Below are 13,603 nucleotides of genomic sequence, written 5' to 3'. Positions count from 1 at the left end.
GACGGCCCAGGGGTGCCGGATGGAAGGATGGATGAGTGGATGGATGGATGCGTTTAAAAAAACAAGGACGTAACTGTGTAGTGAGGACATCTTAAACACTCGTGGGAGACTCGTGCACGCGCATGTGTCATAAACCCGATTAAAGTGAGAAGGTGTTTCTGTTTTCTCTCTCTCTCTCTCTCTGTCCGTGTCCGTCTCAGATGTTCGTGTCGGGTCAGCAGCTAGCCTGCCAGCTAGCTTTTTTTTTTCTCTTTTCTTTCTTTTCCTCCCTCCATCTTTCCTACCTGACGGACCCGATTCCGACTGCGGCAACTGGAGCGGCCACCTTGTGTACGCGGACGGCTGCAGTTCCCGACCGGAACCGGGACTCTCAGTCTGGATTACAGAAAATTCATCCAAGTTCAGGAGGTTCTGGACCGGATTGAGCCGAGGGGAAAGCTCTATTTCAGTTTGCGTTAGGTTTTTATTTTATTTTTGTTTTAACGTTTTTAGTTTCCGAACTCCAATCCGGAAACTTTTTTTTTTTTAAACCTCCTGTGTCCAACACCCAACCTGGAACGAGGGGGACTTCCTACTGTTAAAAACATTGCTGTTATAAATAAATAGAAGTATCATAATTCTCATTTTTTTGTATTGAATTTTAAGAATTAAAAAGCCAGTTGTAAAACTTGTGGCTAAATTTCAGTGTTTGTAGTTAAGAAGAAGATAAAAAAGTTAGTTTTTTCTCCAGAGTTGGGCTGTTTTCATGTCTGTCCTCCTGTGTGTGAACTTCCTGTTTCTTTTCTTCTCCGTGGAGGGAATCCGTTGATCACACCTCCTCCCATCCTCCCATCCCTTCTCGTTTTTCTCGTGGAGTCTCGGTAATGTTGCTGCTCTTCCCCAGAAGCTCCATGACTTCTTTCTGTTTTTATTCGTCATTAAATAAATCTATCTTTTTCATATCTGCCGCTGCGGCTTTTCTCGTCTCTGAGGTTTATGGTTCTTGTTTTTAGCTTTAAAAATCGTCTGAAAACAGTAAATTTTGTTTCCAACACAATTTTTCTAACAGATTTTAAGAGCTTTAAGTCATTATGCACATTTTGACAGTTTTTCATTTGCAGAAACCAGAGATGCAAAGTTTCTCATCACAATTTGGGTCAACTTGATACAAACTTAAACTCGCTAAAACTACGCAGCTACAAAGAAATAGGCTGAGTAATGAATCGATTTTATCACATTTTTGATGATTAAATTTTTGATAAATCAACTTTTTTTTTTTCCTGAAATCGTTTTTTGTTTCACCAAAGCGCTCCCTGGGTTTCCGTAGTTCAGAGTGATGCCAGGGCCGCCAAATTGTTTAACTTTTACTCTGCGACAGAATAAGTCACAATATTAGGAGAGTGAAGTAATAATTTGATGAGAACTTATGAAGCCATATATGATCAGAAACACTTCCTGTTTTAACATCAAATTATCATTGTCAGAACTTCGAAACTGATCTATTTGACATCACGATCTTTTTTTCTTCACTTCATTCAAGTTTTATATGTTTATTTTATATCTAATTTCTCTATATTTCATAATGGGAGTGTCCCGTTGGGACACAACCGCGTTTCAAGTACAACGAAGAAGAAACAACAGCCCCTGCCAAAAGGTAATTTGTTCATTTAAAATGTTATTACACAAATCCATTTAAATAAAACAAATCCCACTAATCTGTTCCAAGACACAATTCAATATTTTATCTTTTAGATTCATTTTTCTTCTTCTTTGGTTTCTGATAAATACCAAACACTTGAACTCGTTCTGACCGTTGAAACCTGCCAGGAAAAAAAAACAAATCGATGGTTTCTGATATATTTATCTTTAATGCAGCTAAAATTCGCTCCGCTAACCAGAAGAGAACAGATCAAGTATTTAAACTATGTATATGTTGTTGATGTTTCAGCCCGGAAAACAAAAGTGAGCACTGCCCCCAAGTGGCCACAACACGCATAACAGCCTACATTTAAAAACCTCAAACCGTTTTCAGGCGAACTTGGTGAAAACAAAGATTAAAAACGCTGAGCCTGTCTAAAACAAGATAAATAAACGGTTTATTTATCTTAGATTTTTTAAAACAAAAATCTGAAATTTGACTTTTGAATCTATTGCCATAATTTTTCTAAAAAATTCTGAGATTAATCTTAAAATCTGGCTTTCTTTCTTGCAACCTTCCAACTTTTCAAACTCAGAAATTTCCCTTTTCTCAGGAAAATTTCAGAAATTAATATCAATTACTGAATTAAAAAAAATATATACAATAGCTCAATTATGTATACATTTTAAAACGCAAAAATAAAAAAGGGACAACGATGCACTTTTGGACAGCAAAAATATTTTATTTCCTCTTGGAGTAAAAGCAGCATCAAGTAAAATTACTAAATCAGACATTTTCTTAAATTTAAAATGAAACGATGTATACGTAGCTCAGAAGTTAGTAAAATCTAATTGAAATGCTAAATTACTCAGAGGTCTTCAAGTGACTTTTACAAGGTTCCTAAATCGAAAGATTTTCAGGAGTTCTCCAACACGAGTTCTGCTAAACCATTCAATACCATCCTTCAGTAATTCAACATTTTGTTTATTGAAGGCTTAGAATTAGTCATTTAATTTTCACTTTAGTTCATTCCAACTACTTTGTTATATTAATAAACTGAATTCATCAAAAATAAATCCAGATGTCTTCAGGAAAAACAGCAGCTTTGACTCAAAGATGCAGCTTCCAGTTATTTTACATCTATAAATCGATATGATTAGTTTCCAACATGGCCGCCTCTGCTGGTTTCCCTCACAGTTTGCTGCTGATCTGAGGGTGGGAGCGCGTGCTGGCTTTCGCTGGGAACCCGCCGTCGAAGGAGGCGTTCAGAACGTCATCCAGGTTCCCGGCCATCACAAAGTCCAGGTCGGCCTGGACGTTGGCCGGCAGCTCCTCCAGGTCTTTCTCGTTCCTCTTCGGGAGGACAACCCGCTTCACGCCGGCTCGGTGCGCCGCCAAGACCTTATCCTTGATCCCGCCCACCTGATGGAAAGAAAAAACAAGACAATTTGCACAAAACAAACCCCAGACGAATTGTTTTAACAGCTGATCTGCCCTGACGTTTTGGAAAAAAAGATCTTTACAGCTTTGGATGAAAGAGGAGAAAAGAGGAGTCAAAGCAGCAGGAGAGGAAACTGGAAGCAGCGAGGATGAAAAATCAGACAGTAATTTATGGTTCCATGTTCCTGCAGCCATTCACAGCCAGGAGAGCGAAACCAAAAGCTGCTGGAAGGAGCTGGAAGGAGCTTCTTATGGGATTCGAACCCCTGGTGGAACTGCTAACAGAACCGCTGCTCATCCAGACTACAGTCCTGAAACGGATGGACGGATGGATGGATGGATGGATGGATGGACGGATCAAACAGTTCAGATCTGAATCCAGGTCCAGATGTGGACAGGAAGTGAACCTTCTCTGTGTTGAAGCTCCGCCCTGCAGAGCTGCTGAACCAGGAAGTTGGACCCGACTGATTCAGTAGAACCGGAACATTCAGCTGTTCAAGCAGCACCAAACCCAAAACCAAACCTAGAACTTCCTCCAGAACCTCCTCAGAACCTTTGCTTTGGTTCCATACGCTGGACTCACCGGCAGCACCAGGCCTCTCAGCGTGATCTCTCCGGTCATCGCCACGTCTGACCTGACCAGCCGGCCGCTGAACAGAGACGCCAGGCATGTTACCATGGTGACGCCGGCGGAGGGGCCGTCCTTGGTGACGGCTCCCGCCGGGAAGTGGAGGTGAATGTCCGTCCCCTCCATCGGATCCGGACCGCCCACCACTAGGCAGACACACACAGATCCAATCACTGAGCGGCTCAGACGATTAGCTTCACACTGCAACTCCAATGTTTTTTCTTCTGAATTTTTATTTTTTTATTTTCTGAAATCTGATTTTTTTTGCTTGGTTGTTCTACTACTAATTACTAATTACGTACTGCTAATTAAATGCGACCGCAATCAGGCCTTTGTGAAATGATGCCACACAGAAACGCTCATTTAGCAGAAGTAGCAATGGCTGCCGGCGTTTATTTTGATTTAGCAGTGAGAGATGACTGCATGGCAACAAGATCAAAATCAAAGAAACAAAGAATATAAATCACAACTAAAAGCTTTTAGTGGAGCTTGGACTGAAACTTCTGCAGAGAAATCTGTTTGGATGGAAAGCTAAGAATAAAAATGGACGGATTTTGATCTGATGCAGATTTCAAAAGTTCATAATTATGATTTTCAGACATTGTTTACGTCCCAATTTTATTAAAAAAAAAATTATTTACAACTCATAAAATTACAAGAATAATACATGTAATTTCATTATTCTTATGACTTTATTCTCATAATATTATGACTTTCTTGTATTGTCAACTTTATTCTTGTGATTTTAAGAGTATTCTTAAAATATTGACTTTATTTTCATATTTTGACTTCATTCTGGTCATTTTACTTTAATATATTTTATTTTTTTCACTGTAACCCTAATACTCTATCACAGAATCAGTTCGTTCAGACTGCTGTGAAACATTGGATTTCTGCCATATTTTCCTGCTGTGACCTTTGCCCTGGACTCACGGTTGGTGAGCTGGTAGGTCCTGGCGTTCGCTCGCAGCCAGCTGATGGCCAGATGGGCGGACTCCTTCATGACGTCGCCCAGTTGGCCCGTCAGCGTCAGCTGACCTTCGCCCTCCATGCGGCTGGCCTCCACGAACATGATCTCCCCGCCGAGCGGCGTCCAGGCGAGCCCCAGAGCCACACCGGGCAGCGTGAGCCGCTCAGAGACCTGCAGACACACGGAGAGCCGAGAGAGGAAAGTTGAGGGGCCCAGCAGGTACCTGAGGGGCCCAGCAGGTTCCTGAGGCCGTCCTGCTTACCTCCATTTCGAACAGCGGCGGCCCCAAAATGTCCTTCAGGGCCACATGATCGATCACAATGGGCATCTCTGGAGGCGCCGCCTTATCTGATGAAAACACAACAAAACCTTGGATGGATGTATATATATATATATATATATATATATATATATATATATATATATATATATATATATATATATATATATATATATATACGTGTGTATATATGTATATGGTTGGATGGACAGATGGATGGTTGAAAAATGGATGGACAGATGGACGTATGTTCCATCCATATGGACATACAGTTGAAGCACACCAGGAAGTTCACCTTTGAATGACTCAAAACAACCAAACGAATGTTTTGGAGTGGCCTAGTCAAAGTACAAACCTAAATCACAATGTGTGAACTCCCAATGGATTGGATAATCGGACCAACAACTTAAAAAGTAGATTCACACAGAACAGAATGTTATGTTTTGGACAAACCGTTGGCCAAAAGATCCATTTAATATGTCATTTCCCTTTTCGATCAATAAAGCATTTTTGATTTTGAATAATTTTTATTTATTTGTTTTTTCTTTTGCGGGTTCTACTGTCTGAATAAAATTTTTAATATGGCAGCTCTACTGTGATGGGAAAAGCCTAATGAGACTGAATTCAATTAATTTAAACTACCAAATGTTTCCTAAACTACCAGTGGAGACAAAGCATCCAACCTTCCTGCTGCTGTTCCTGTCCAGAGGGCGTCGCCTCCTTCACTCTGTGACCTTCAGCGACCTTGACGGCCACGGCTCGACAGATGGCGCCGATCTTCCTCTCCAGGGAGCGAACACCTGCCTCCCGAGTGTACCTGTCAGAGAGGCGACAGGAAACGAAACCTGCGTCAGTGTAAGACACGGCGACTACACCAGGTGGCGCTGCTTAGGAAAACTACAGCAGCTTAGAAAATATTCAGTAGAAGAAGAAAAACTTTCAAGGTGCCTCCAACCGAGACGGTTCTGCAGAACACAAAAACCAAAATCCTCTGGTTCTGAATAACACCAGATCATTCAGATAGAATCTGGAATAACCCCAGAAAGATACCAGGCTTCAACCCAGCACTTTGACCCTGAGGTCAGGCCGTGCGGCGGGTCGAAGTTTGACCCAGGTCCGGTTCTGTTGGCCCAGCGGTACCTGCTGATGACGTCCTGGGTGGAGTCCTGAGGGAGGAGCAGCTGCTGAGGCGTCAGGCCGTGCTGCTCCAGCTGGTTTGGGATCAGGTGGCGGTGAGCGATCTCCAGCTTCTCCTCCTGTGTGTAACCTGGAGGCCGAGGTCCGGGAAAACAAGATGGCCGACATTAAGGGAGGGCGGCCGACCAACGTCCAACATCCAGCTGACATCCAACAAACATTCAACAAACATCCAACCGATATTCTTCCAACATCCAACATCCAGCTGATGGCCAATCGTCATACAGCCAGCATCCAACCAACATCCAGCTGACATCCAACCAACGTTGCGCTGATTACCAATAGACAACCAATGGCTAACCAACATCTAGCTGACATCCAGCCAACATCCAACGAACCGACATCAAATTAACGGCCAACCGACATCCAACATCCAGCTGACATCCTTCTGAAATTCAACATCCAACCAATATTCAACCGAAATCCAGTCGACATCCAATATCCAACCAATGGCCAACCAACGGTCAGCTGACATCTACCCAGCAACCAACCAACCAACCAACCAACCAACCAACCAACCAACCAACCAACCAACCAACCAACCAACCAACCAACCAACCGCCTATTCACCCATCCAATCAACCAACATTCATCCACCTATCCAACCAACATATGTCTAACTATCCTTCCAAACAACATCCATCCAACCATCATCCAACCATTCTTTTGTCTACCAGTTCCTCCTGTAGTAAACAATCCTACAGCATGATACTGCCACCACCATACTTTACAGTTGGGACATTGTTTTCAAGTTGGAAAGTTTCCTCTTTTTTTCCTCCAAACTAAAAAAGTGATTTTGGCCAAACAGTTTTTACTACTACTAATAATATATATAATATAATAATATACATAATAATATACATAATAATAATAATAATAATAATAATAATAATAATAATAATAATAATAATAATAATATACATAATAATGCACCAATTAACTAATGTTATAAATTAACCTGTAAAAAGGCTTTAAATAAATTTTATTTCAGAGAGGAGGAGCCAGACCTGGAACCTGGAGCACCTCCATCCTGTCCAGCAGAGCCGGCGGGATGGTCGCCGTGGTGTTGGCGGTGGCGATGAAGAGCACCTGGGAGAGGTCAAAGGCCACGTTGAGATAATGATCGGTGAAGCTGTGGTTCTGCTCCGGGTCCAGGACCTGGAAAGGAGCAAACAGAAGAAGAAATGCTGATCAATTTAAAGGTTGGACCCATCAGCAGGACTCGAGGCCAGGCAGCAGTTTGACCTCCAGGAGGGCGGCGGCGGGGTCTCCCTGCAGGCTCTTCCCCAGCTTGTCCACTTCGTCCAGGAGGAAGACCGGGTTGTTGACTCCAACCGTCTTCAAGCCGTTGATGATCCGGCCGGGCATGCTGCCCACGTACGTCCGCCTGCAGACACAACCGACCCGAAACCCTGAAAATAAACCTTCATCACCAACATACACTGCAAAAACACCAAGTAGTTTTGGTCAAGTTTCTATTGCAAATACCTTAGTTTTAATTGAAGTTTACTAACTCATGAGTAACTTTTCAGGAACATATGAATGTCTTCTTACACCTTGTACAACTGACTGGTCCCAGAACGTTATAAAAAAATCTCTAAAAAATATTCTCGCTAAAGTTTTCTGCAATTTAGCAAATAGAAATAATTTTGGTAATTCTATCTGACCTAAAGCAAGAGAAGTTTGGTCTGATTTTACTTCAGTGAGAAAAAATTGTGCATGTATTTTTATTACCTTTTAATATATGGGTTCAACTGTAAATAATGTTTTCAAAATTGAAACTTTTAATCGAACGTTAGATTGAACTTTGTTACGCAACTGCACAAGAAATTTCAAGGACTTCATACAGAAAGTCATTTGTTCCTGCATATTCTTTTAGTCGTTTTTCTGAGGATTCATTCACATCAGTCCAGTTTAGCCCGCTTTAGACAAACTCCAGTCCGTTTTTCTTAGAAAGTCCGGTTTGTTTGTGGAAATGTGAATGCGTAAAAACAAACTTTGGTCCGCCTACAAAACTCAGTCTCCGTTTAGTAGAAGTGAACTCTGGTGCAGTTTGAATGCATACGTGAATGCTCCAGAAGCAGGAAGTGGACTACAGCGCAGGACATTCTGGGTAAAATCAACCAAAACAAACGCGAGAGTCTAACGCGAGAGAAACAGCTCGTGATCTTTCTTAGAAACAACTGATCAAATCTGGAGCCACACCATTTTTGTTTACATTTGGTGAAGAAATGTAAACAACGGTTACATTTGGAGGTTTTCCTGTCGTTTCCTTCAGTGGTTCTTGGTGCAGCGCCACCACAGGCGAGGAGGGGAACTGGATCCTCAATGGGTTTGGTTGGTTGGACACAGTGCTGTTTGAAAGCAAACAGCTGAAAATGTAACAAATGTTGCAATGAGATGGAGCTCTTGGGGTTTTTCTCCAAGCTGCACAATCTGAACATCTGCTCAGCTGGGAACATCCTGGATTTAAATGTTTTCCATTTATTAATAATCTTTTTCTCTGTGGAATGAAGGAGTTTGAATAGTTTGGAAATGGCCTTTTGACCTTTCTCCGGATTGATGAGCAGCTGCAGTCACTTCTCTAAGGTCACAGCTGATGTTTTTGTCTTTGGCGTTGTGTTAGCACACACCTGAACGGACAAAACTTCTTTCTTTTGCAGAGACGCTCACAGGTTCGCACATGTTTCCCACATTAAAATTCAAGCACTTTCAAGCATTTTCAAGGCAAGTTTTCAAACTTTTTCAGCACCATACTTTGGAAATTAAAACAATACATATTAACTAAAGAAGACAGTTTCAACTCACTAATGCATCAAATAATTTATTATTATCATTATTAATAATATTTTGTAACTATATTCTACATTCTACAGCAAGGACTAGGTAAAATAAAATATAACAAAATTTTATGTTTTCAAATGTCTAACGTAACAAAAAATCTCTCAATTTCAATGATGTAATTTTAAGTAAAAAATATATGCTAACTTTTATTTCAATAACGCAGATCAATAAATCATTGAGAAATTAGTAATAGCAAATATTCTTTATATAGAAACAATCCAAACAAATCTTGTTAAGGTAAGTGACCTTCCTGCTCAAATTAAATGCTCAGACACTTCATAACAAAATCTCTAAAGAATGTTCTCACTAATGTTTCTGGTGTTTAGTAAACAGAAATAGTTTTGGTGATTCTAACTGACCTAAAACAAGAAAAGTTTAATCTGATTTAAGGTCAGACGGTGAGAAAAAAATGTTTGTGTCTTTTTATTAGGTGTATTAAAATATCTGGTTTCAACTGTTAAGTTTTCCAAATTTAGGCTGTCAATCAAACTTTAGATTGAACTTTATTAGAAAGCTGCACAGTTTGAATCTAAAGGACTTTATAAAAAAATCCCTCCTGAATCCTGTGGGACCCGAAAGGATGGACTCACTTTCCTTGGTATGATTTCTTTCAAATTAAATGTTTAAGCGGGAGGATCAGATCATTTTTATTTTGTTTTGATGCAAACGTTCTTGTAATCTGATGTTTCAGAGAATAAAGCCGGCACGATGATGTTTATCCTGTCGTTCTCCATCTTGTCCAGTAGGTGTCCTCGTGCTTTCATCCCTGCTATCCATCAGCTTTCCATCATCGCTGTCAGGATTACTGCTGCTTTTCCATGAACTCTCACGTCATTGATGTTTGTCGCAGCCAGAACCAGAACCAGAACCGCCCTGATTATTTATGGTAAAAGAAAACCCATTAGTTGTTCTGCATGTGGGCCTTCTTTAGTGTTGGATGGGGAGCAGCAGCTTATGTAATCGATATTTATGAGCATCGGAGTCAAATGGCTTTGAGTGATTTCGACATCGCTGTTTCTGATGGTGTCATGAGAAAAGCGGGTCGGACCGAGCCAAGCAGGCCTGACAGTGGAGGTTCTGTTGGGATCGTGATCGCTCCTGGAATGGCTCATCTCTTTATCAGACTAAAATCAAACGCAGGTGATGCAGGGTCCATGCAGCTCTACGTGATTTGTGATCCGATGACTGAAAATGACTCAAGTAGACAAAAGTTGGTCTGCTCGCTCCTCCTCAGCAGGTGCACTTGTGGGAAAAACTCAGGATAAAAGCGAAACCTTTTCTGTTGAAACCCTCTGCGTCAAAGTGATTGATAATGTCAGCAATTTATCTGTCCTGAAACACTGCAGTGATGTTACATTCTGGGTAGGATTAAAGATCAATACTCATAAATTCAACATTTTCAGAGAAGCTTCAAGTCACAGTCGGGTTGCTAAGGGTCGCCGAGCTGCGGCCTTGTAAATCTGATCCTTTTGGCTCGTACCTGTGTCCTCTGATGTCCGACTGGTCGCAGACGCCACCCAAAGCGATCCGATGAAACTCCCTGCCAAGAGTCCGTGCGATGGAGCGTCCCACGCTCGTCTTTCCGACCCCTGGAGGTCCAACGAAACACAAGATGGGGCCCTGTGGAAACATCCAGGAAAACATGGGAGGATGTTCTTAACAAGTAGGATAAAGAGGAAGCCAGTGTGCTTTATTAAAACTATTCAGTGCCAGTTTTTTTCACATTACTCCTCAGTTTTATTATCACTCCTCTGAGTGCGTTAGGAGAACTCATACTGTATGAAGCAAATAACATCAACTGGAAATTGTGGAAGCTATGATTTATGTTGAAGTATTAGACAGAAAAATAAGGTATAAATTTCACCAATTTACTCTGAAATTTTGAGATTCATCTCAGAAATGTCAGATTTTCAAAGGTTGAAGATTTTCGACTTGAAACTCAGAAATTTTCATGTTTTTTTAGTACAAAATTCATCTGAAAACTTCAGTTTTTTCTTGCAAATGTTCGACTTTGTTTTTTTCCCCCAAAAATATTTCTGAAACTATATCATCTCCAAAAAAGTTTCTTTCAAATATTTTCAAACTCAGAAATTTTCAAGTTTTTTTTTTTTTAAAGAAAATTTCTGAGATTAATCTCAAAATGTTTGAGTTCTTTGGCAGAAATTTACTCTTTACTTTAAAATCTATAATTGCCCTAATACACCGTTGTAATAAATCAAGAAATCTTTTCAAAATGTGCAAAAATGGACACAGCTCTGCCATACAGTCCAGCAGAAAACAGATTTAAAGTTTAAACACATCACAGATGGTTGGACATTACCTGACTGAACTGGTATTTCGATACCTTTTACTGGTCTTACACAATCACACCTGAAGTTTCATGACTTTTATTGGTTTTTTTACGATTTTCCCACAGAAAGTTCAGCTAAGAGTGATGATGTCACATTTGACCCAGTCAAGCTTTCAGAAACTTTTAAAGTTATTTTACCGTTTATACATCAAATCGTAGGTATTCTTCTCTACTTTCACCCAATGTGTCTCCCATTGCTGCAGGACTTACAGTTTTCTACTAAATGAGCCCTGAGTGCAGCGAACGAACACCCAACCTCTCATTCACTCCAATTAGATTTCAAGCCCTGAACTTTTCATGCTAACCTGGAAGCAAACAAGTTTTTTAAATCCCTCATATCTCCTAAATAAAACAACGTAGAGACATAAAAACGGTAACAAGTGGCCACCAGAAGGTTCTGACATTTGTGGTTCAAGATCTGTTTTGATATCACTTTTAGCTTTTTACACACAGAGTTTTTGTTTAAGCTCTTGTCTTTTTCCCGCCTTTTCTGCTCCCCCAGCAAAGAAGTGAATCACCATAGCAACCCCCCCAAAAAATAAAAAAATCAGACTCTCTGGTTTTTATATTACTCAGTAGATACTTTTTTCCTACATTCATCATGAAGTAAGCTTTCATTTCTATCAAGGCTAAGAGAAGGAAACTAGCGCACACTTTATTGGATCAGTAGCTAGCCGCTACCTTGAACCTCTTTGCATTTTAGTTGAATATTTTTCTGATATCAAACAAGATCTTTTAATTTGCTCACACATCAGTATTCAGTTCTTTAGTCTGATGATATTTAAATGTTATTTCAATCTAAGCTTTCTCTGTTGGGATTAGGACTGGAAGATATGGCTGAAAAACTTATCGCAACATAAACATTTCATATCAGTCGATATGGATAATTATTGATTTGCTTTTTTTGTTTTAAATGTGTGACATATTGCCAAACTGGTGGCGTAACTTTCCTGTTTTATCCACAATTTTCACTCTGTGGCATTGTTTTTTTTTTTTAACAGGCCTGAGGCACAGTGGTGAAACCTGAAACTAATGCTGTACAAGTTACTCACTTGGTTGTTACTAGGTAACCAAAGAATGAGTGAGTTGCTAGGTAACCAAAGAGTGAGTGAGTTAGTCGATTCCACCAACATTTCTTAGCTGGTCATGAAAGGTTAAGCAGCCAGAGCCTTTGAGTATTGAATATTCCATCAGATGTATTATCTATTCATATTATATCTGAATCTTGAACTCTGGATCAACCCTTCCTCTCGGTTTGCAGTGGGACGGACTGTGAAGGCTTAGATCGGGTTAAATCACCTTCAGTGAGGTCTTCAGCTGTCTGACGGCGAGGTACTCCAGCACACGCCTCTTCAGCTTGTCCATGGCGTAGTGGTCGTTGTCCAGCAGCGTCCGAGCGGCTCGGATGTCCAGGCAGTCTGTACACGTTGAAAACAGAAAAAACAGTGAAGTTAGATCAGATTTAAAGAATCTACGTCTGTAGGATAAAGTTATTCTTCCACCTAAAGCCAGACGATAAATTGATTTTTTTGGCTTTTGAAGATTTCATTTTTGTAAAATCAGGATTTTTTTCACCAATGCGCTCCTTGGATCTCCACAGTTCAGAGTGATGTCACACAGCCGCCATCTTGTTTGACGAGCGTGTTTTACAGCTTCTATTCTTTTGGACATTGAATTGGACTGAACACATCTCTGTTCATCTAGAAAAGCATCTAGAAAAAAAGTTGAAATTTCTGAGCTCTAAAAGTTGAAGACTTGCTAGAAAACCCCCAGAAATTTTGAGATTACTCAGTAATTTTTGAAATTTTGAAACTCAGAAATGTTCATGTTTTTCTAGAAAATTTCTGAGTAAAAATAATTTCTCTTTCGTTTTTTTCCAAGCAAAATTTTTGACATTTCAAAATTTGAAATTTCCTTTTTCAATTTTTGTTTGAGTTTTAAAGTATAAATTCACTCCTTTTTTCTATCTATAATGTCTCTGAAGCGCCGTTGTAGTGATGTGACCAGCTCAGTCGGTGTGTGTGTGTGTTTTTTTTTTAACAAACTGTTATTTGCTCAATTGTTTCAAAGTTTGGCTACTGATAATAATTTGAAGCTGGTGTGTTAAAAAGATTCAGGATTTCCTTCTCTGTAAAACCAACATCAACGTTTAATTTCACAAGATCCCCCAACAGTTCTCATTTTAGGCTTTTATTATTATTCATGTTGACGTTCTCATAAAATTACAACTTTATTCTCCTAATATTTTGACTATATTCTCGTAATATTTCAACTAT

General features: G+C 40.0%; 1 protein-coding gene across 1 annotated transcript in view; it reads right to left on the bottom strand.

The window, feature by feature from the left end:
* Window positions 1-2,336: 2,336 nt before the first annotated feature.
* The window catches only part of lonp2 (lon peptidase 2, peroxisomal), a 33,677-nt gene continuing 22,410 nt past the window's right edge, over window positions 2,337-13,603 (bottom strand). Inside the window, exons 8-17 of the mRNA XM_014471977.2 lie at window positions 12,627-12,745; window positions 10,458-10,597; window positions 7,379-7,520; window positions 7,141-7,291; window positions 6,077-6,203; window positions 5,620-5,753; window positions 4,919-5,004; window positions 4,620-4,827; window positions 3,642-3,832; window positions 2,337-3,040 (exon numbers count right to left, since the gene is read on the bottom strand). Coding sequence (XP_014327463.1) covers window positions 2,810-3,040; window positions 3,642-3,832; window positions 4,620-4,827; window positions 4,919-5,004; window positions 5,620-5,753; window positions 6,077-6,203; window positions 7,141-7,291; window positions 7,379-7,520; window positions 10,458-10,597; window positions 12,627-12,745 — 1,529 coding nt within the window. The 3' untranslated portion in view covers window positions 2,337-2,809. The remainder of the gene's footprint in view (window positions 3,041-3,641; window positions 3,833-4,619; window positions 4,828-4,918; window positions 5,005-5,619; window positions 5,754-6,076; window positions 6,204-7,140; window positions 7,292-7,378; window positions 7,521-10,457; window positions 10,598-12,626; window positions 12,746-13,603) is intronic.

This window comes from Xiphophorus maculatus, chromosome 2, assembly GCF_002775205.1.
Source record: "Xiphophorus maculatus strain JP 163 A chromosome 2, X_maculatus-5.0-male, whole genome shotgun sequence".
Classification (NCBI taxonomy): domain Eukaryota; kingdom Metazoa; phylum Chordata; class Actinopteri; order Cyprinodontiformes; family Poeciliidae; genus Xiphophorus; species Xiphophorus maculatus.
The sequence above is the reverse complement of the archived record's forward strand: the minus strand, read 5'-3'. Positions and strand labels throughout refer to the sequence as shown.